Source organism: Staurois parvus, unplaced genomic scaffold (assembly GCF_062004578.1).
Source record: "Staurois parvus isolate SC_StPar_1 unplaced genomic scaffold, SC_StPar_1.0 ptg000961l, whole genome shotgun sequence".
NCBI classification, from domain to species: Eukaryota; Metazoa; Chordata; class Amphibia; order Anura; family Ranidae; genus Staurois; species Staurois parvus.
Window position 1 is genome coordinate 69,266 of NW_028318757.1, and position 21,540 is coordinate 90,805.

The 21,540-nt window shown below is 47.2% G+C and overlaps 1 protein-coding gene across 1 annotated transcript in view; it reads right to left on the bottom strand.

Annotated features, from left to right (window-relative positions):
• Window positions 1-21,540, bottom strand: part of LOC149441653 (striatin-interacting protein 1-like) — a 301,884-nt gene that overhangs the window by 65,256 nt on the left and 215,088 nt on the right. Inside the window, exon 13 of the mRNA XM_089657068.1 lies at window positions 6,107-6,178. Coding sequence (XP_089513194.1) covers window positions 6,107-6,178 — 72 coding nt within the window. The remainder of the gene's footprint in view (window positions 1-6,106; window positions 6,179-21,540) is intronic.

A 21,540-nucleotide genomic window follows, 5' to 3' on the forward strand; every position in this document is an offset into this window, starting at 1 on the left:
ATTCATCACTGTGATACTTTAACTGGCAATTGCGCGGTCATGCAACACTGTACGGAAATGAAAGTTTTAGAATTTTTTTCACACAAATAGATTTTTCTTTTAGTGTATTTGATCACCACTCGGTTTTTCATTTTATGAGATAAACGGAAAAAGACTGAACATTTAAAAAAAAAACCCAAAACAATGTTTTCTACTTTCTGTTAAACTGTTTGTACTCCCTGTAAAATCCTTTTTCTTGGAGCTCATTGATGGACACAGCTTCTCTTCAGATTCATAACGGATAGGGTTTTATAGAGCCATCTACCAGGAGTTGGACACTAGGCAGGAAAAGAGCTCGGCAACACCTATTGGCAAATCCTCTCTTGCAAAAAACTCACTCCCACTGCATAGGTCACCAGTTTGTTATAAAGCAGTGTCAGAAGTAAAAACCAAGTTCCATTCCGGTATGGCACTTTGAACACAGGAACATCTCATCATCCTCTGATCATGTCTCCTCTACTCTGCTCCTTCAGGTAAGCACTGAATTCACTCCTCTATCAAACGCTAAGCTACTTTGCCCATCTGCAATTGACATCTGCCTGCTGTTGCCCTCGGGAACCAATGAATCCACTCCTCTCTCAAACGCTAAGCTACTTTGCCCATATGCTATTGACATCTGCCTGCTGTTGCCCTCAGTAACCAATGAATCCACTCCTCTCTGAAACGCTAAACTACTTTTCCCATCTGCAACTGACATCTGGCTGCTGTTGCCGTCGGTAACCACTAATTCCATTTCTCTTCTTTCAAACACTAAGCTATTTTGCATGACTGAAGTCATCTGCTTTGTTAGACTTATTGTAACTGCTGTTTGTACTTGTCTGTATTAAACTAACTTACTCTCATAGTGCCTTGGCTGAGATCAAACACCTATTATCTTGTGTTCACCCTATGTGTAATTTGTTTAGGGCAGAAAACTTTCACCATGTGTCATTTATTAGCTCTTAATTGAACAATTGTCCATCCAAGTATAAATTCAGTACAATTCTTGGGATGGTTGGAGAGGGGTACAGGCTGGCCATTCCTTGTGCAAAGTGCCATTCCAGTGCTAAGTGTGTGACACTTTGAACATGGCACTTTAAGGCAAGTACAAACATTGGTGTTCCACCCCAAGTAGTCTGCAAGTGCGCTTTTGTCTTCTCTTTCCCTCAGCCATCCTCTTTATTTTCTCCTCACCCTCCAACATACTCTTACTAACTTTACTTTTTGCTATAATGCCCTCTCTCCTCAAACTCTCATTTCTTTACCCATCCACGCCACCTCACAACCTGTACATATTACTATCACTCAAACATGAACTGGTTACCCCCATACTTAAAATCCCTCGTTGGACCCCACCTGTTTGAATTACTGAAGGCCCATTTCTCTGCTCCCGTTTGCCTCCAAGCTTCTCGGCGCCTTGTCCATAAACGTAGCAGTTTCCACCTCAGCTGGCTTCTGCCCCCAAGCTTCCACTGAAACTGTCCTACTAAAACTCTCTAACGACCTACTAATTGCTAAAACCAATGGCCATTATGTCATACTCATACTCGTAGACCTTCTAGTGCCTTTGACACATTGACCATCCACTCCTCCTCAGTAAACTCCACTCCCTTGGCCTCTGACTCTGCTCTTTCCTGGTTCTCCTCTTTCCTTTCTCAGCGCACTTTCAGCGTCACACAAAACACCAACTCCTCTGTTCCTCTTTTTGTTGGGGTACCCCAAAGCTCTGTCCGTGGGTCCCTCCTTTTCTCTAACACCTCCTCTCTGGGCCAACTGATAACCTCCTATGGCTTCCAGTACCACCTCTATGTTGAGAACACCCAGATCTAGCTCTCCACTCCCCAGCTCACCCCCCCCGATCTCACATATCACAAATCTACTGAGCAACATATCAGTATGGATGTCACACGACTTCCTCAAATTCAATTTTTCTAAACTTTCGAACTTGTAAATTCTCCAGATCCCCCCACTCATGACGTTACCATTAAGATTAACGTGCTGTTAATCTTAATGGTAACGTCATGAGTGGGGGGATCTGGAGAATTTACAAGTTCGAAAGTTTAGAAAAATTGAATTTGAGGAAGTCGTGTGACATCCATACTGATATGTTGCTCAGTAGATTGGTCCCTCCCCACATGCCACCATTGGTCCCTCCCCACATGCCGGGGTGCTAGATGTAATCCTAGACCCTGACCTCTCCTTTGGGCCCCACATCCAATCACTGGCTAAATTCTGCCACCTCAACCTCCGCAACATTTCCAAAATATTTCTCTTCCTAACGTATATAAATCCTGTATTATAATAACAATAATAATATTAATAATAATAATAATAGAGGGGTGGGTTCTGTGTCATTCAAAATCAGAGAAAAGGATTTTACGGCAAGTACAAAAATCACGGTTTTTCTTTCGTTTAGTGACGGTTATCAGTTATATCTCTTATAACTGGTAGGGACCTCCCAAAGCAATGCCACAATGCAGAGCAGTGCTTGGCAACCCCCTGTCCCTCAGAACTTGGCTTTCAACAGCCAAGCTGTCAAAGCCAGAGATGGCAAGGCAGAGAAGAAGACTGGATCCTGAGACAAAGTCCTCCCAAAGAGGCAATAGGAAGCATCCAGGACCAACCACACCATGTTGGCGTACCACGGACGACAAGGTGAGTCTGGAGCCACCAGAATGATGAGCATTCCTTGGGACTCTATCTTGGGAAGCAGCATGAGAGGAAGTAAGGCATAAAGGAGGCAACACTGACCATATGGTGCCACCAGTGCATCTGCCACGTCTGCCATGGAAGCCTTTGAGTGTGCCACAAACCCTGGGACCTGCCAGATGAGGCGAGACACGAGCACAACCATGTCCATTCTCCAGCACAAGCAAATTTGCTGGAACATCCCCACGTGGAGGGACCACTTCCTCAGATCAAGCGTCCAATGGCTGAGATAGTTGGCCTACCAGTTATCGACTCCGGAAATATACTGTACATGGCAGGAGAGGGCCAGAACAAACTGTCCCACAGATCAGAGAAAATGAGACACCTCCAGAGACGCTGCTGCACTACTCAAGCTTCCTTTGAGATTGACATAAGCCACCGTAAAGGCATTGTCTGATTGGATCGGAACCACAGCCCCCGAAGGGGGATGACTGCTTGAAGCTTGAGCTTCCTCTGGAGTCCCACAACCCTGAGCCGCACTCAAGCCCAGGACCCCTCCTAAGTCAGACTGGCTGGCATACATTGTGACTACTGTCCAATGAAGGAGTAGGGACTTCCTGGCCTCCACCCAGGGACACCTATAGGAGCTGACAGTGTGGCAAGGAGTAAGGGAAGCTCAGTCATCCAACCATGCAGGGTTATTTTAGGTCTGGAGGAGGAGGGACACCCGCAGAGCTGACCACCAAGGAGCACCCGCGCCCCACATCGCATCCAGCCGGGTAACATTAGTGACACAGATTCTGGCACCCGGTCATTTGTTTTCCCGTGAGATATTTAACTCTCTGGCGGCCCTGGTCCAGGTTGAGGCTTGTTGCGGCTATCCCAGTGCTTAGTTAAAGGTCTGTGTGCACTCGTTGACCAGACTGGAGTGAACTAGGTCCATACTCCTGAACACTAGGCAGAATAACTGGTGACCTATGAAGTGGGTGGATGTTTTATGCAAGAGAGGACTGCCAATAGGTGGTGCTGAGCTCTTTTCCTGCCTAGTGTCCTACTCCTGGTAGGTGGTGCTATAAAACCCTATCTGTTATGAATCTTACAAGAAGAGAAGCTGTGTCCGGCAATAAACGAAAGGGGAAATCAAATTTCTTCATAAATTTAGGCCAAAATATATCCTTCTACATGTATTTGGTTAAAAAAAAAAAATACCAATAAGTATACAGTGAGGAACAAAAGTATTTGATCACCCTGCGATTTTGCAAGTTCTCCCACTTATAAATCATGGAGGGGTCTGAAATTCACATTGTAGGTGCATGCCCACTGTGAGAGACAGAATTTAAAAAAAAAATTCAGGAAATCACATTGTATGATTTTTAAAGAATTTGTTTTGCACTGCTTAACATAAGTATTTGAACACCTAAGAAACAGCAAGAATTCTGGCTCTCAAAGACCTGTTACTGTGCCTTTAAAAAGTCCACCTCTACTCCACTCATTAATCTAACTTAGTAGCACCTGTCTGAGCTCTTTAAAGACACCTGTCCACCCCACAGTCAGTCATTTGGTTTGTGCGAAAGTTAAAGCGTTTACAAATGGTATGGTATTGTCACGGTACAGGGGCCCGGCCAATTATCAATTCCTGTTTATTGATCCGGAGTGTCACGATATGAGTTCTCTGCCAGCCCACTTATTAATCCCCAGGTATTAATTCCTTGTTCCTAATCCCTCCTGGCCATAGGAAGAGCCTCCTCCAGCCGGTCCAACCAGTCTTTTCTGTTTACAGCTACAAATTAAATTACTGTAGTTCCATTCCTGTCCATTCTCTTCATTGTCACTTGCTAATGACCCCCCCCCCCCCCCACCTCTCATCCTGCTCAGGGGGTTTAAGAGGCCAGTACTGGTCTCTCTTGGGAAGCCATTCTGCTGGGCAACCACTGAGGGGTCCAGCTGGACTCTAGTGGCCCCCCGGCTCTGCCTGAGCCCCATTGGAGGAAGGGGGACCCCAGAAGCTACATCAGACCTGCCTGAAACACTATCAGCTTTGCCGGAAACTACCACATCAGCTCTGCCTGAGACCACCGCATCAGCTTTGCCTGAGGGTATGCTTCCCTTGTGCTATCTGCCTCTTGGATTACAAATTGCTGTAGAGACTTTAACTTTGTCCACCGGGGCTGGATTACAAGTATTTTTGGACTCTCTCTCCCTGCACTACTCCCCATTGAGTGACTGTTGTTTGTTTTAAAAGAGCTTTAAGTGTTTGCCATCTGCCTTGTGTGTTCTGTCCCACTTACCCTCTGTCACAGGTATATATACTGGAATATACGCAGCTGTGATTCTATAGTATAGTAATGGTGGTGATCAGGGACCTTCGACGGGCAATCTGTTGCTAAGAGATTATCTGGGAGGGTCACTGACATGGCTAGCGACACTAATATAGTGATCAGTGATAATACTGTACACTGACACCGTACTAATGACAACTGGCTGGGAAAGGGTTTACATCTAGAGACAATTAAAGGGTTAACTATCACAAAGTGTTGTGTGTATAATATAAGCTGCTTTTACTTTACTGTGTTTTTGCTCCCTGCTTTGTAGGGTAAAGAACAGATTGCTGTTCCAAGTACACAAAGTTCTGTTGTTGTAAACACAGAACACTGTGTGTGATTGGCCACAGTCGATCAGCTGACTTCAGCCAAAATCATTGGCTAAAATCAGCTGCCAAACTCTTGCTGTGTCCAATCACAGCATAGGTCTGCAGGGGGCTCAAATGCACACCCCAAACCTAGGAGGAAAGGCTACATACTAGTAAGTGGCCAGGCCTGCAGCTGCCACCTGCTTGCAGTACAACTACCATGGGTGGGCGGCAGGCAGTTATCCACCTCAAAACCATCATATTATAATAAATGGAGGAGAGGTGAACTCAGTTTTTCTGGGTCCACCTCTCCGGGGAGCCAGTGCACTCATGTATGGCTGTGATCGAGCTGCCATTGGACAACTCAGATCACAGGCACAATGTATAGAGAAAACCAAAGATATTACAGGTGTAACCACTACCAGTGTCTACAAACATTAAGACCGCTTACAACGGAGGAAGTGGAGCGCTGAATGTTTGTAAACACAGCAGGAAGGACGACAGCAGCAGGTGACGGTGGGGGAATTTAAAGTGCCACTGATCACCAATGATTGCGTTTTTTTGTTTTTCAAAGGTGGAGGAGTTTAAGGTTTAACAATGATTATGCAACTTTTATTTTTAAGCAAACAATGAAAGGTAAATGCAAGCAATTCCATATTATTTTTACTTTATATAGTAAAAAATAAAAGCAGTTATTGTCTCCAAAACATTATAGAAAATTAATTGAACATTAATTTTAGGGTGAAACTTAAGTTAAGTGGACCCTCTCCATCCCAAAATGGACCCTCTCCATCCCAAAATCTTACATACCCCTGATAGTGGGCACTTCAAGAATTCCTCCTCTTGTCGAATTTGAACCTCGGCAATTGATGTATATTTGTGCTGTTGAAGAGGGAATGTGTCAATTATAGCTCAAACAATTTCTACCAAAAATCCAGACTATAAAATAAAGCTGATCAGATGCTGGAACACTTGAATGTAAGCTGAAAGAGGTAGTCTATCAACAGTGGTGAATTCCACAACAAAATAATAAGCGATGCCAGAATGCACCACTTACAGAAATATTTCACGGGAATGCACAGACTTTTAGCACATTTTCTGAATCTACATAGAAAATAAAATCATCTTATCAATATACCTTAATGCTTTAAAAAAACATTGCTACCTTTTGTACTTTGTAATTTCTGTGCATATTACATGCATACCCTTTGTGTCTTGCTTTTGCAACATACACAATGGCAATGTCCCTTTTCACAATGCAGGTCTAGGAGTTGTCTGACTTACTACAAACAACATGTGACCAATATCTCATCTAAACAATTTTTAAACAGGAAAGCTGAGTGGTTGCCATGACATACAGAGTTCTTTTTGGTGGTTAATCTAGAAAAAAAAAAAGTAATTTTGAAGTCCCTGTAAATTCTTTACAGTGCAGGTCACAGGAAGCGCTTCATAGACTATTGGTTATATGCAGCTACCTTCAAGGTGATTGGACACTGGCAAAAGCTTTGCTGGGTCCACCCCCTGGTATCTCCAAATAACCTTGCCCACTCCAAGGAGATCCAGTTTTATTAGTAAGCAATAGAGAAATCAGAGAAGAGAGGGGAGGGACTTGTGTTCTGTACTGTACTTCAAGATACAGAATTTACAGGAAACAAAAACGTATTTTGATCCTTATCGTATAGTACACATAAATCGATTCATACAGTGTTTATCAACCTTTTTCAGTCAAGGCACCCTTTAAAATTATGGACAGTCTCAAGGCACTTCATTCATGTAATAAACTTTTCTAATAGTTTTACCGAATTATTATTACACAGTATTTATATAGCGCCGACAGTTTGCTCAGCGCTGTACATTACAATGGGAGACAATACATGAGACAGTACAGTAACAATACAATAAAATACACGAGGGGTTCGAGGGCCCTGCTCCTTAGAGCTTACAGTCTAGGAGGGAGGGGAGAGTGGTACAGGAGGAAATAGCTGTGGGGGATGGAGTGGTGGGGGGATCGGAGGAGATCAGCAGTTAGGTGATGGCGGGGTAGGCTTCTCTGAAGAGATGGGTTTTCAGGGTGCGCCTAAAAGTGAGGAGGGTAGGTGACAGTCTGATGGATTGGGGTAGTGAGTTCCAGAGGATGGAAGACGCCCTGGAGAAGTCCTGGAGACTGGCATGGGAGGAGGAGACGAGGGGACTGGAGAGTAGGAGGTCTTGTGAAGAGTGGAGAGTGCGTTTTGGGTGGTAGATGGATATCAGGTCGGTGATGTAGTTTGGGGCAGTATTATGAACAGCTTGTACGTCAACGTTAGTATTTTGAATTTTATGCGTTGGGCAATCGGAAGCCAGTGGAGGGATTGGCAGAGGGGAGTGGCAGATACGGAGTGGTTGGTAAGGTGGATGAGTCTGGCCGCAGAATTCAGGATAGACTGAAGCGGGGATAGCCTGTGTTGAGGTAGGCCGGCGAGGAGGGAGTTACAGTAGTCAAGTCGTGATATGATAAGGGACCTAATGCAGCAACACCCACACATATAGGACACCCAATGTTAGAGGGGATTTCTTCTTCCAAAGCAAATACACTTTTGCACACTGATACTGAATAGTATTCTAATGATTCTCTTCTCCCTCAGTTTCTCTCAATCACTCATATAATTTGACCCCATTACTGACAGAAAGTGCAGGGGAGGGTCAAACAATGATGCAGTGCAGGCACTAGACATCCTACATATCAACTGGTGATGTCATCGGTTGTTAGGACGCAGGCCGCTAGAAGGTTGAAATGGTGCAAAATGAAAACTATGGCTTTGTGTAACTAAAAGACAGGCTTGATCCACCTGCAGGCTTGTATACAATTTTTGGGCAATTTTTAGGCATTTTACCAAGGCACCCCTGAAGAAACTTTAAGGCACCCTGGTTGAAAAAGGCTGTATTCCTAGACCATTTGACATTGCTAAGCAATAATCAAGAGGTGGGGAAACAATACAGCAAACAGCCGCAACAGGCAAACGGGAACAAAACAAGAAGGCCGATGGCCATGGCAGTTGCTCTATGAACAATAATGAAGTCTGAACAGCTGTCTACCAACCAAGGATTTGGATGAAATGTGTTCAAGGTGCCGTACAGAGATTAACTGTAACGAAAGCATGGGCTTAGTAAGGAAAAGAGAGACCCCTTGCTGAAGCCTAGAAGCCTCATCAAAGGCAAGAGGGGGACAAAATGACCACCCATGCAAGAGAGAGTGTGGGGAAGAGCCCCAAGGACCCCCCTTCCTTGCAATAAGGAATGTGAGAAAAAACAAGGGGCAGGTGTAATGTAAACATAGTGTAAGTCATAGATACACTATACCTTACCCCGGACACTTAGGGGAATTGCGGTGAAATGCCGGTCCACCTGGCAGGACATGGCAGGGAATAAAGAAGGTTTCAAGGGAAACAAGAAACAGTGTGGAGGTAAGGAGAAAGCTGGCTTCCAGGCTATCCTGTCCCCAAGTGGAAGAGAAGTCCAATGAAGATTAGATCTAGACCTAGGCAGGGGAGAACAGACTAAATATCTTGGAACCGGCTATTGGCGAACTGGTCATATCATGGCAAAACAGGGTGGCTGGGTTCCAGATTGGGTAATACAATTAGGTCCATATATATTTGGACACAGGCACAATTTTAGTTTTTTTCAGGTATTTACCAAAGAATATTCAAGCTATAGTTATATAATGGATATGGACTGAAAGTGCACACTCTCAGGTTTAATTTGAGGTTACGTACATCCAAATTGGAGGAAGGGTTTAGGAATTACAGCTCTTAAGAGTAGCCACCCCCCCTTTTTCAAGGGACCAAAAAGGGGGGATCCAAGGGGAAATAGCTCTCCAGAACTGTTGGATCTGGGGGCAGTACCACCAAAGATGTAAAAAAGTGCCCTCCTGAGGGCACCCCCTCCAGCATCTACAGTCAGCCCCAGAGAAAATCTTAGCTAACCGAGAGAGTGTCATGTACCATCTAGACAAAAACTTATAACATGACTCGTGTTTTAGAGCAGATGGATGAGACATGGGTCATCTGAGTAATTTTCTGCAACTGCGGAGGTGCGATGTCAAAACCCAGCTCTGACTCCCACTCTCGCACATAGTATGGAGTCGTTTGGGAAAAAGTGGAGAGTAGGCCACGGTACATCTGGGATAGTAAGGGTCTAGGATCTCGAAGGTCCACACAGTCTCAAAAGACGTCAGTGTGCCATGTGTCCGCACCTTAGGGAGCAATCTCTGAAAAAAATCATGTAGCTGATGATAATACCAAAAATCCATAGGGAATGACCCCGAAGGATCTTCGCAAGCTGTCTAGGGACAATAAACAACCCATCGGGGCCAAGGTCTGACAATCCCCTCCCTGCCCAACGCATTATAAAAGGAGGCATCCTCCCCAGGTAGGAACCAAGGGAAGCCCCCAATGGAGCAAGGGGCGAGGTTGGAGGGGAGAGGCTGCCTGATCTATTAACTTGATCCCACACCCTCAAGGTGTTTAGTATGACCGGGTTCATATGCGGTATCCAAGGGGCCCCAGCCAAGTTCCTACCAGCTATACACTTTTCCAGAGAGACCCAAACTTTTTCCGTCGAGTGATGCGTCCAGTTCAAAATACGAACTAGAGCCATGGCTTTGAAATAGTAGAGGGATATATCTGGAACACCCAAACCCCCATCCTCCTTGCACCTACGAAGTAGCAAAAATGCCAATCGAGGCCTCTTCCCCTGCCAAATAAAGGTCGTGAGGAAGCGGAGAAGGGGGGATGGAACATTTTTAAAATTAGTTAGCTGGTGCCTGGAATTTCACTTTAAGTTACTCTTTACTCTCTTGTCATATACATTGATCGTGGAAGTGTGGTCCTTCCCATCAGTGGACCCGGCCATTCTTGCACTAAAGACTAAGTGGATAGGTGCTTGGAGAGTCCCTCTACAAACACTGCAATTCTGTTTTCTGGGCAGAATTATAATTAGTAGAAGCAGAAGAGGGTTGTGGTAAATTGCTCCCCCTCCCCTGATTCTAGGAATGGTAATAGCTTCTGCAATACGTCAGATATGATGGCTGTGAATTCAACCTTAGTCAAACAGGTCACATGTTGCACACCTGTACAGAAGCTAGAGTTATGACGCTGGAGCAGTGTCTGTGTAGGACCTTGCTCTAGAGCAAGGAAACCACTAGTAGGGTTCCCTATAGGCCTGCAGCAGGCTCACCACTATCTGTTATGTATGCTGCTGCTCCCAAGCACCTTTAATCCTAAATCATAAGGAGAGGGTCTTCCCCTACGGGGTACTGAGAGAAGGAAATCACAGCAACCCAGGTGCTAACCAATTTCCAAAAGCGGTTTTCTTTTGGAATCAGGCAACAGGTGGTGTAGCAAACAATCAGCTTGCAGTGCTGACATAAAATGGTGACCAGAAGTGCGCAGCAAGGAGTCTTATAAGCAGTACAACATTAGCTAAACAAGAACTTTCAGTTTGGGAGGTAGAAAAAAAAAAACATAGAAAGCATACACCCGTGTAAAGGCCATGTTTGCCCGCACGGGATGCACAGGTGTTCCATACATTCACATGCAGGCAGTTCCATTCACGTCATTAGGGATGCAGTGCCTGCACAGCCATTGCCGCTGCTCCCAAATTGGCTTAGAACTTTGTATTCACAATAGCCCCCTATATGCTATTATTATTATTATTATACAGGATTTATATAGCGCCAACAGTTTGCACAGTGAGGGCAGACAGTACAGTTACAATACAATTCAATACAGAGGGCCCTGCTCGTTAGAGCTTACAATCTAAAAGGGAGGATCAAGTGATACAAAAGGTAATAACTGTGGGGGATGAGCTGATGGAGAAAAATAAAACTACAGTTATTAGGTTCAGGCAGGAGAGGCTTCTCTAAAGAAAAGGGTTTTCAGAGATTGTCTTAAAGTGGAAAGAGTAGGAGATAGTCAGACAGATTGAGATATGGAATTCCATAGGATTGGAGAGGCTCAAGAAAAGTCCTGGAGGAAAAGATGGGAGGAGGTTTCAAGGGGGCTAGAGAGCAGGAGGGCTTGGGAGGAAAAAAAGAGAACAATTTGGTTGGTATATTGGAGACTAGGTTAGTGATGTAGCTGTGGGCCAAGTGATGTATGGCTTTTTTGAGCTGTTGATAATATTTTGAATTGAATTAGTTGGATGAGCAGAAGAAAGCACAGTGATTGGCAGGGAGGAGTAGCAGACACTGAATGGTTGGTAAGGTGGATGAGTCTCAAGTAGCATTCATGATGGACTGAAGAGGGGAAAGCCTATGTAAAGGTAAGCCAATGTGGAGGGAGTAGCAGTAGTTGAGGCAAGAGATGACCAGGGAGTGAATTTGGAGCTTTGTGGTGTCATTGATTAGGAGGGGGAAAGTGTTGAGGCGGCAAGCTTTGGACAGTGATTGGATGTGGGGCTGAAAAGAGAGTTAAGAGTCCAGGATTACACCTAGCACATTAACATGTGGGGACGGGTTTTTTTTTTTTTTTTTTAATTGGATATTAATGGTATGCAACAGGTACAATAAGATGGTAACTTCACATAACATACTGACGGCATATGATGTCATTAGCCCAAGCAAGGAACAAGTGCAGAACATTGTTAGCAGGGCTGTCAAAAGACAGTAGCACAAAAATAAAGTGGCAGGTGGGCGGCAAACCAGAAATCAACAATATCAGTGTTTAAGAGCCTTGTGGCCACCTGCCTGTCAACTCGCCTACAGGGAAAGATCCCCCTTCTGATTACATAGGGCTATTGGTAAAGTAGGTGAAGTCTAATGTGGGGGAGCCTACTACAATCTGAGAATACCAGTTTTTGAGTTATTTTGGGTAAGGTAAGAAAGAAAAAAGGGGAGAATAGAGACTGAAAACAGGGAGGGGGGAAAAAAAGAGAAAAAAAAGGGGGGAGAGATAAGGTAAGGGTTGGGAAGGAGGGGAAGGCGGGGTTGGGGGGGGATTCCCTCTCAGGGAGCAGAGAGTTTGAGGGCAAATCAAACAGCGTACAGAGTCCCAGTAGAACCACCTTGTTTTATGTTTCTTTGATTTATCTCGGAGTTCAGGAGTCAGGTTCTATATCTGTTCAATACCATCTACTCTTGCAAACCATTGAGCTACTGTAGGTGCTCACTGTTGTTTCCATTGGCCCGGAATTCATTCACGTTTTCTATACACGTGTTTATGTCAGTTTTTTATGCATTATTGGTAACTTTAGAGATAGATGTTTTTAACTTATGCAACATTAACCCTGCCCCCCTCCACTCTGCAGCTGATCAACTTCATGACAGCATCCTCCCCCTGTATGACTGCCTACAACAACGCGCTGTCAACAGCCCTTGACTCACTAGCGCCTTTAACCACATGCAACATCAGACCCCGACCACTCCAGCCCTGGCAGACTGATCACACCAAAACCCTCAAAGTACACAGTCGTGCCCTGGAGCGACTATGGCGCAAAACCAAATCCCAACAAGCCTTCACCCGCTACAAATCTGCCTTCCACACCTACACCTCCTCCCTCCACGCAGCCAAACAAGCCTACTTCCTGACCCTCATCAAGGCCCTCTCCTCCAATCCTTGCCGACTCTTCTCCACTTTTAACTCTCTACTCTCGCCACCCCCACCTCCACCCAACACCTCACTCACTGACCTTGAGATTGCCAATCACTTCAAAAACAAGATTGACACAATTCGCAAGGACATCGCCGCAACTCACACGCCCTCTCAACCCGTCCCCTCTCACACAGCTACCCCCTCATCTCCCCTCCCCCTCGACATAACCCGCAGGGACTTCGTCTCTGCTCAAACTCCCTCCAGCCCCGTTCCCCCTCACTCAGCTACCCCCTCATCACCCCTCTCCCACGGCCCCACTACTGCTCTGACCTCCACCCCACCCTACATTCCTTATACTGAAGCTCCCCCAACACTCCACACCTTTGACCTTACTACCATCGAGGAAGTCTCTAAGATCCTCTCTGATGCCCGCCTCACCACCTGCCCCCTCGACCCTATCCCCTCACAACTCCTACGACCTCCCTCCCCCTCCATCCTACGGCAGGGAGTTCCAGAGGATGGGTGACACCCTGGAGAAGACCTGGAGGCGGGCATGGGAGGAGGAGACCAGGGAACTAGAGAGAAGGAGGTCTTGTGAGGAGCAGAGTGTGCGTGCTGGGCGGTACTTGGATATTAGGTCAGTGATGTAGTACGGGGCAGTATGGTGGACAGCTTTGTACGTCAGTGTTAGGATTTTTAATTTGATCTGTTGCGCAATCGGAAGCCAATGGAGGGATTGACAAAGGGGGGTGGCGGAGATGGAGCGGTTGGAAAGGTGAATGAGTCTGGCAGCCGTATTCAGGATCGACTGAAGTGGGGATAGCCAGCAGCGAGGCAGGCCAGTGAGGAGGGAGTTGCAGTAGTCGAGTCGTGATATGATGAGGGAGTGGATGAGCTGTTTAGTGGTTTCTGCTGTTAGGAACGTGCGTATTTTGGCGATGTTGCGGAGGTGGAGTCTGCACGAGTTTGTTAAAGATTGGGCTTGGGGCTGGAAGGATAGGTTGGAGTCCAGAATGACACTAAGTATTCTGGCCTGCTGGGCGGGTTTGATGGTGGCGTTGTTGGATGTGACGGAAAAGTCAATGGGGGGTGGTGTCCGGGCTGGGGGGGGGGAAGACAAGAAACTCGGTTTTGGAGAGGTTCAGTTTAAGTAAGTGGAACGACATCCAGTCTGATATGTCCCTTAGGAGGTGTGTGATTCGGGCGGAGACCAAGGGGGTGAAGTGGGGGGTTGAGAGATAGATTTGTGTGTCGTCGGCATATATGTGGTAGTTGAAGCCGTGAGAGTGTATGAGTTGGCCAAGGGAGGAGGTGTAGATGGAGAAGAGAAGGGGCCCGAGGACAGAGCCTTGAGGGACCCCAACAGAGAGGGGGAGGTGGTAGCATTATAGGCAACGCTGAAAGAGCGTTGTGACAGGTAGGATGAGAGCCAGGAGAGAGCAGAATCTCTGAGGCCGAGGGAGTGTAGTTTTTTGAGGAGGAGGGGGTGGTCGACTGTGTCGAAGGCCGCAGAGAGGTCAAGGAGTAGGAGCACTGAATAGTGGCCATTAGCTTTGGCGGTTAGCAGGTCGTTGGAGATTTTGAGTAAGGCAGTTTCAGTGGAGTGTAGGGGACAGAAGCCGGACTGTAGGGGATCGAGGAGGTTGTTGTCGTTGAGGTGAGAGCTTAGGCGGGTGTAGACTAGGCGCTCGAGGAGTTTAGATGTAAATGGGAGCAGGGAGATGGGTCTGAGGTTGTTCGGGTCATTGGGGTCCAGGGAGGGCTTTTTAGGTATGGGGGTGATGTGTGCATGTTTCAGAGGGGAGGGGAGGGAGAGATTAAATATGTGGGTGAGGGAGCATAGGATGGAGGGGGAGGGAGGTCGTAGGAGTTGTGAGGGGATAGGGTCGAGGGGGCAGGTGGTGAGGCGGGCATCAGAGAGGATCTTGGAGACTTCCTCGATGGTAGTAAGGTCAAAGGTGCGGAGTGTTGGGGGGCTTCAGTATGAGGAATGTAGGGTGGGGTGGAAGTGGAGGTCAGAGCAGTGGTGGGACCGTGGGAGAGGGGTGATGAGTGGGTAGTTGAGTGAGGGGGAACGGGGTTGGAGGGAGTTTGAGCAGCGACGAAGTCCCTGCGGGTTATGTCGAGGGAGAGGGGGGATGAGGGGGTAGCTGTGTGAGAGGGCGTGAGTTGCGGCGATGTCCTTGCGAATTGTGTCAATCTTGTTTTTGAAGTGATTGGCAATCTCAAGGGCAGTGAGTGAGGTGCTGGGTGGAGGTGGGGGTGGCGAGAGTAGAGAGTTGAAGGTGGAGAAGAGACGGCGAGGATTGGAGGAGAGGGCCTTGATGAGGGTCAGGAAGTAGGCTTGTTTGGCTGCGTGGAGAGAGGAGGTGTAGGTGTGGAAGGCAGATTTGTAGCGGGTGAAGGCTTGTTGGGATTTGGTTTTTGCGCCATAGTCGCTCCAGGGCACGACTGTGTCGTTTGAGGGTTTTTGTGTGATCAGTCTGCCAGAGCTGGAGCGGTCGGGGTCTGATGTTGCGTGTGGTAAAAAGCACTAGTGAGTCAAGGGCTGTTGATAGCGCGTTGTTGTAGGCAGTCATAGCCAAGTCAGGGCAGGACAGGGGAAGGTTGTTGTCATGAAGTTGATCAGCTGCAGAGTGGATGGGGGCAGGGTTAAGGTTGCGGAGGTTACGGCTGGTAGTAGTGTGACATTTGGAGGGGTAGGCGTTGGAGGACGAGGAGATAGAGAAGGTAATCAGGTTGTGGTCAGAGAGAGGGAAGGGGGTGTTAGTGAGGTTGTGGGGAGCGCAGCGGTTGGAGAAGACGAGATCAAGGATATTACCGTTGGAGTGGGTGGTGGATTGTATGCACTGTTCAAGTCGGAGTATAGTCAGACGCAGTGGGCCTCGAAGGAGGAGAAGGAGGGGGGGGGTTTGGGAGGACTCGGAAGGTGCTCTGCGGTGACAGGAGCAGACCAACCCCACCACCTTTACGACCGTTCGGCCTGGGTGAATGGGTCCAGGTGAGACCTCCGTAGGAGAGTGCAGCAGGGGAGGTAGAGTCAGTGGGCTGGATCCAGGTTTCTGTGATCGCTAGGAGGTTGAGGGAACGGGAAACAAAGAGGTCGTGGATGGCGGTAAGCTTGTTGCACACCGATTGGGCGTTCAGGAGTGCACATGAAAACGGGGGGGGGGATTTTAGGGAGCAGGGGGACAGATACTAAGTTACGGGGGTTGCGGCAGGACGTGGAGGCGGGAGGATGTTGTGTGGGTGAGGGAGGTGGTGGAGGGCCAGGATTCGGGGAGATGTCCCCCGCGGTTAGGAGGAGGAGAAGGGTGAGAAAGGTGGCGTGGGAGCGGGATGGGTGCTGTAGAGGGGCGAAGGAAGTAGTGAGGACACAATATACAAATGTTTGGGAGGAGCAGAGGGATATAGTGAATGGATTTTGGGAACGGAGGAGAGGAAAATAAGGAGGAGTGGAAGAGGCATTTTGGGGAGGTGATGAGAGCAGTAGTAGGGAGATGATAGCAATGAGGGGGAGATGTACAAGTTTTGGGGTGGAGCAGAGGGGTAAAGAAATGAGTTTTGGGAACAGAGGATAGTAATATGATAAGGAGAAGAGGGGGCGTATTATATAAAGGTACACGGAGTGGGACTCAGGTATGTAAGAGAGGTTTCCCAGGGTGATTGCTTGCAGTCTGTCCAGCATGCAGTAGAGTTTCTTGCTGTTGTTGTGTCTTCCTGCTGCTTAAGTTCTCCTGCTTTAGTTCAACTGCTGTGTTTAACTGCTTCGCACTCCTTCAAAGCAGCACTCGATCAAAAGCAGCACCCCCATCAGAGACTGTGCCCCCCATCAGTGATCTCCCCCCATGAGCTGATCTAAATTTATAGGGAGATGCTCAAATTAGCATTCAACTCCACCCCAATTAGAAGCTGATAAGGATCACATGAATAGTGGGGGATGTTTCTCAGGGAACAGGCTACAGTCGTAAACTGGGTGCAGCTAGAGGTGAGGACTGGTCAACATACACACAAATATAAATACACTATTTGTTCTGAATTTAACAGGAGTCAATGCATTTTTCTAGTTAAGAGCGGAGATAAGAGATAGATGCATTTACCCAGAGGAAAGCAGCACAATAGGGATATTGATTTGAAACAGGGATCAAAACAAATACAAAAAGCGATGGAAAAACAAGTAAGAGCATGGTGGGATATTGTTACCTTACAACAGGGGTCCTCAAAACTATGGCCCGCCAAAGCCATTTATCTGGCCCGCTGGGCCAGCTGGAAATAAAAAAAAAAATGGCGCTGGCTGGCAAATAGCTAGGTTTCTTGTTGGGTCCTCGGCTGTGAGGACCTAGCGAGCGGCAGCCTGGAAGCCCTGGATTTCACCTGCTGCAGCCAAAGGAGCGGAGAGGAGAGCACACCAGGTACAGTGTATTGCGGTGTCCAGTGTATACTTGTCCCTATAGATTTAGAGGATGGGGAGGGACTATGGTATGAAGTTGGAAAATAATTATTAGAGAATTTAAGGATCTTGTCTGCTCAAAAATGGGTCTCCTGTAGAAAGGCAATATGTCTCCAGAGCTCTGCAAGGCAGCTGGTATGCTTCTCCAGCGAATGCAACCCTTTGATGTTCCAGGAAAGGAAGCTAATAGCCATACTGCCGAATTGATAGCGATCGAAACGTTCTACTCTCAGGGAAATGAGGGGATGGGATTGGGAAAGAGGGGGAAAAAAAAAGGAGGGGGGAATGCAAGAGTTGGAGGGCAAGAAGAGGTGTAAGAGAGGAGGAGAAAAATAGAAGAAGAGGAGAGAAGTAAGGAAAAAGAAGAGTAAAGAAAAGGATTACTAAGCTCAGTAACTCCACAAAGGAGAGCTACTCCCACCAGGGCAGAGAAGATCTAGGGTGAGAAGTGGTAACGCATAGTTGGGTGCAGGCCCCAACCACCAGGGCTCCATGGCAACAATGAACAGGTTTCCATAGATCAGTGGTACTTTTCAGTGGGTAGAGGCAAACATATTCAAACTTGCATAAAACACATACAAATGTAACAATCAAGAAAACTCTTGGGTGAGGAGTCATCCTTGGTGTCTTTCCGGTGTACAAGGTTCGGGCCAAGCGGCTGATGTGATGCAAGGATCAAAATGAGACCCATGACATTAGGCCTGCCCTAAGACAGTGCAGCAGAATACAATACACTACAATAGCGGGCTACAAAGAACACAAAGGTGCACAAAGAAAACAGGCTGTCAACAGCAACGGTCTCCACCAGGCGAGGGGATGCCAGACTTAATATTAACTACTTGAGATGTTATAAAGGGTAGTCCTGGTGTCCCAGGAAGGCTGGGTTATCTTCCTGGCAAGGCTTGCAATAGCAACAAGAGGGAATCCAGACCCAAAAGGCCAGCTCAAGTTACATAGGTGAGAGTAAATAGGTAGCGCCACATTTCACTTGTGGAGACTTGGGTGACAGCCTCCTCCTCCATCTGTGATCCTCACGGATTCGCAGCTGGTCAGGCCTGCGAAAGGCATCGTTGGGAGCGGCGGCCGGTTCGGCTCTTTTGCGCCTTGCCCAGAGGGGCCCGGCCACATGTGTCCTCTGGAACAGTTACTGTGAGCCAATTGATCGGATCCATTTCAGAAAAGGCGAACAGGTCCGGAAACTCCAGCGGATGGCGGAGAGGAAAGGTGTCAGACACTTTACAGGTGACCTTTTCATCTGAAAAGGATGCCCCAACTTGTATGCGAGACCTTTCTCACCTAGTTCATCCAAAAGCGGTTTAAGTGACCGATGAATCATCAAGTTTCTTTTGGAGATTTCTGGGAGTAGGTGGACAGCTGTTCCATCAAATTCCAGGACGCCCACATGCCATGACCACCATAGAATTTCTTCCTTAAGGTTGAAAAAATGTAGGCAACAGAGGATGTCCCTAGGTCTTTCAGATGTAGTGGGTTGCAGGCCTAGTGTCCTCTGCACTCTGTCAATAGTTATCTCCGAGTCCACGGGCGGTCTAGGCAACTATTGAAGATGGGGGTCACGTTCGAACGAAGCACTGATTGAAATACAAATTCAGGGATGCCTTTCAGTGTAATATTCTGCCTCTGGTTACAGTGCTCCAGATCATCAATGAGCAGTTGTAGCTGAATGACGTCATCAGTAAAAGTAGTGTGAGAGGATTGGAGGATTTGTACAGACTGGGATACCAGACTCTGGTCCCGTTCAAACACCATTATATGGGAGACTAAGGTGGATACTTCTTGCGTAAGATGTTGTATTTCCCCACCTCAGAGCGGACGCCATCCTGTTAGCCAGTGCTAAAGTCTGCCCTAGTGGGTAATTGTTGTAGCGATGCCCATAAGTGTTGTTCTGAGTGGGCGCTGAAAGGGAGCCCCTGGCAAGAAAGGGTAGCAGGAGGTTTACTCACAATATCTTGTGACATTGGTGACTGAGCCCTCTCCGTAGTTGCAGGCCCTAGGCTCAAGCACAGATCACTGTGTGAGGCTGGGTGTCCTGGGCTATGGAGGTCGTCATCCATGTTGGTGGAGCACGCCAGTGATCTGGGGAGACATGGGGAGAGATCACTGAGCAGTGAGAAAGGAGGCATAGTGTGATCCTCTGATGGCTGCAGGGAGAGGATGGTAGCAGCGGCTTGTTCCTCTAATGCGGACCTCGTGGTTGGCCCGGCGCATCTTGGGAAGCGCCAGTGTGGAGGCCACCGGCTGGCGTAGCTTGAGGAAGCGGTCCATGACACTGCCGCGGGAGGTGAGAAGCAGGCCTGGGTAGTAAGGACTCCAGAGGGACCGGTAGGTACCAGCGTTGGTCAGTACAGTGGCTCAGTAGGGCAGCAGGAGAGTAGGTGGCCAGAAGCTCCTGAAAAAAGTGTCCTCACATGGCGGTGTGAGGATGCATTCTTCGGGAGCTTCTGGCCACCTACTCTCCTGCCAAGACCACGCCCCCTCTGCGGGGATGGGTTTGAAAGTCATGACATTGATCTTCACAGGGATAGATTGCGTTTGGGGAAGTGTTGTGACATCCAGGCTGATGTCTGTTAGTAAATTGGTGATGCGTGTGGAGACTGATGGAGTGAGCTGTGGGTTAAGAGAGATAGATTTGAGTGTCATCAGTGTAGAAATGGCTTTGGAAGCCATATGACGTTATCAACTGACCCAGGAACAAGGTGTAGACGAGAATAGGAGAAGTCCAAGAACAGAATCTTTGGGGACGTAGAATAGGAGAAGTAGAACTGTAAGTGACATTGAAGGTGTGGTGGAATAAGTAGGATGAGAACCAGTGAAGAGCACAGTTAAGGAGACCGATGTAGGGGAATTTTCTGAGGAGGAGGGGGTGGTCCAGTGTGTCAAAGTAGGCAGAGAGGTCCAGGAGTAGGAGTACTCAATAGCAACCATTAGTTTTAGCCATTAGTAGATCGTTTGAGTTTTAGGAGAGCAATTTCTGTGGGACTGTTAAAGACTAAATACAGGGGATTAGGGAGGTTGGAGAAAAAGGGGAGCAAGGAGATGGGGTGTAGATTGTGAACATTGGTGGGGTCCAATGAGGGATTTTTAAGTATGGGGGTGATTAGTGTATGGTTTAAATAGTTGACTAAGATACCAGAAGAGAGGGAAACATTGAAGATGTGAGTTGGAGAGTGTAGGACAGAGCAAGAGGGTGACTGAAGCATTTGCGAGGAAATCGGGTCCAGGGGGCAGGTGGGCGTTTGAAAGAAAAGTTTAGCAACCTCATCAATAGTAGCAGGGTTGAATGAGGGAAGTAATGATTGTACCTGTGGACATGGAGTATAAAGTGGATAGAGGCAGTGGAGGATGAAGTAGCTGAAGGTAGAGAAGAGGTGACCGGGACTGGATGAGAAGTTGGTAATGAGATTGATAAAAAAAGGTCTGCTTGGCAGTGTGGAGGCAAGAATTGTACATTTGGAGGACAGATTTAAAATTGGTTGAAATCTTGCTAAAATTTAGTCTTGAGCCACAGACACTCAAGAGCATGGCTACATTTTTTTAGATTTCTGTTGGGGTAGGGGCCTGATTCTGTGTGTAGTGAGGGTGGCAAGTGTGTTTAAGGAGGACAACTAGGTTAGGTCAGAACAAGGGTGAGATTATTTTCATAGAAGTGGTAAGTAGCAGATCTGAGAAGGAAAGGGTCATAGTGGCCAAGGTTCTACGAGTAACTGTTAAGCAGTTTAAGGGAGAGGAGGTGGAAGACAGTGAGAGAGAGAAACTAATAAGGTGGTGATCAGAGAGAAGGAAAGGATTGCTGGAGAGGTTGCACTTAGTGCATAGGTAGGAGAAAACAAGGTCAAGGGTGTTGCCATCACAGTGCGTAGAAGCATATATCCATCTCCTCAGGTCAAAAAAGGAGGTTAGACTGAGAAGTTTAGAAGTACCAGGAGCGTTAGTATTAACATGGATGTTGAAGTCACCAAGAATTATTGTGGGAATTTCAGAAGAGAGAAAGTAAGGCAGCCAGGCAGATGTAATCAAGGAAGGTTGATCCAGGTCCAGGGGGCTGGTAGGTCAAATATTTTTTTTAAAGAAATTGGAGAGAAAAGATGAATGCAATGTGCCTCAAATGAGGAGCAAAACAGAGAGGGAGGTAGGTGGAGTACCTGAAAGGTGCTATGTGGGGCTAGAAGGATTCCCACTCCACATCCCTTCTGTCCTCTCTCTCT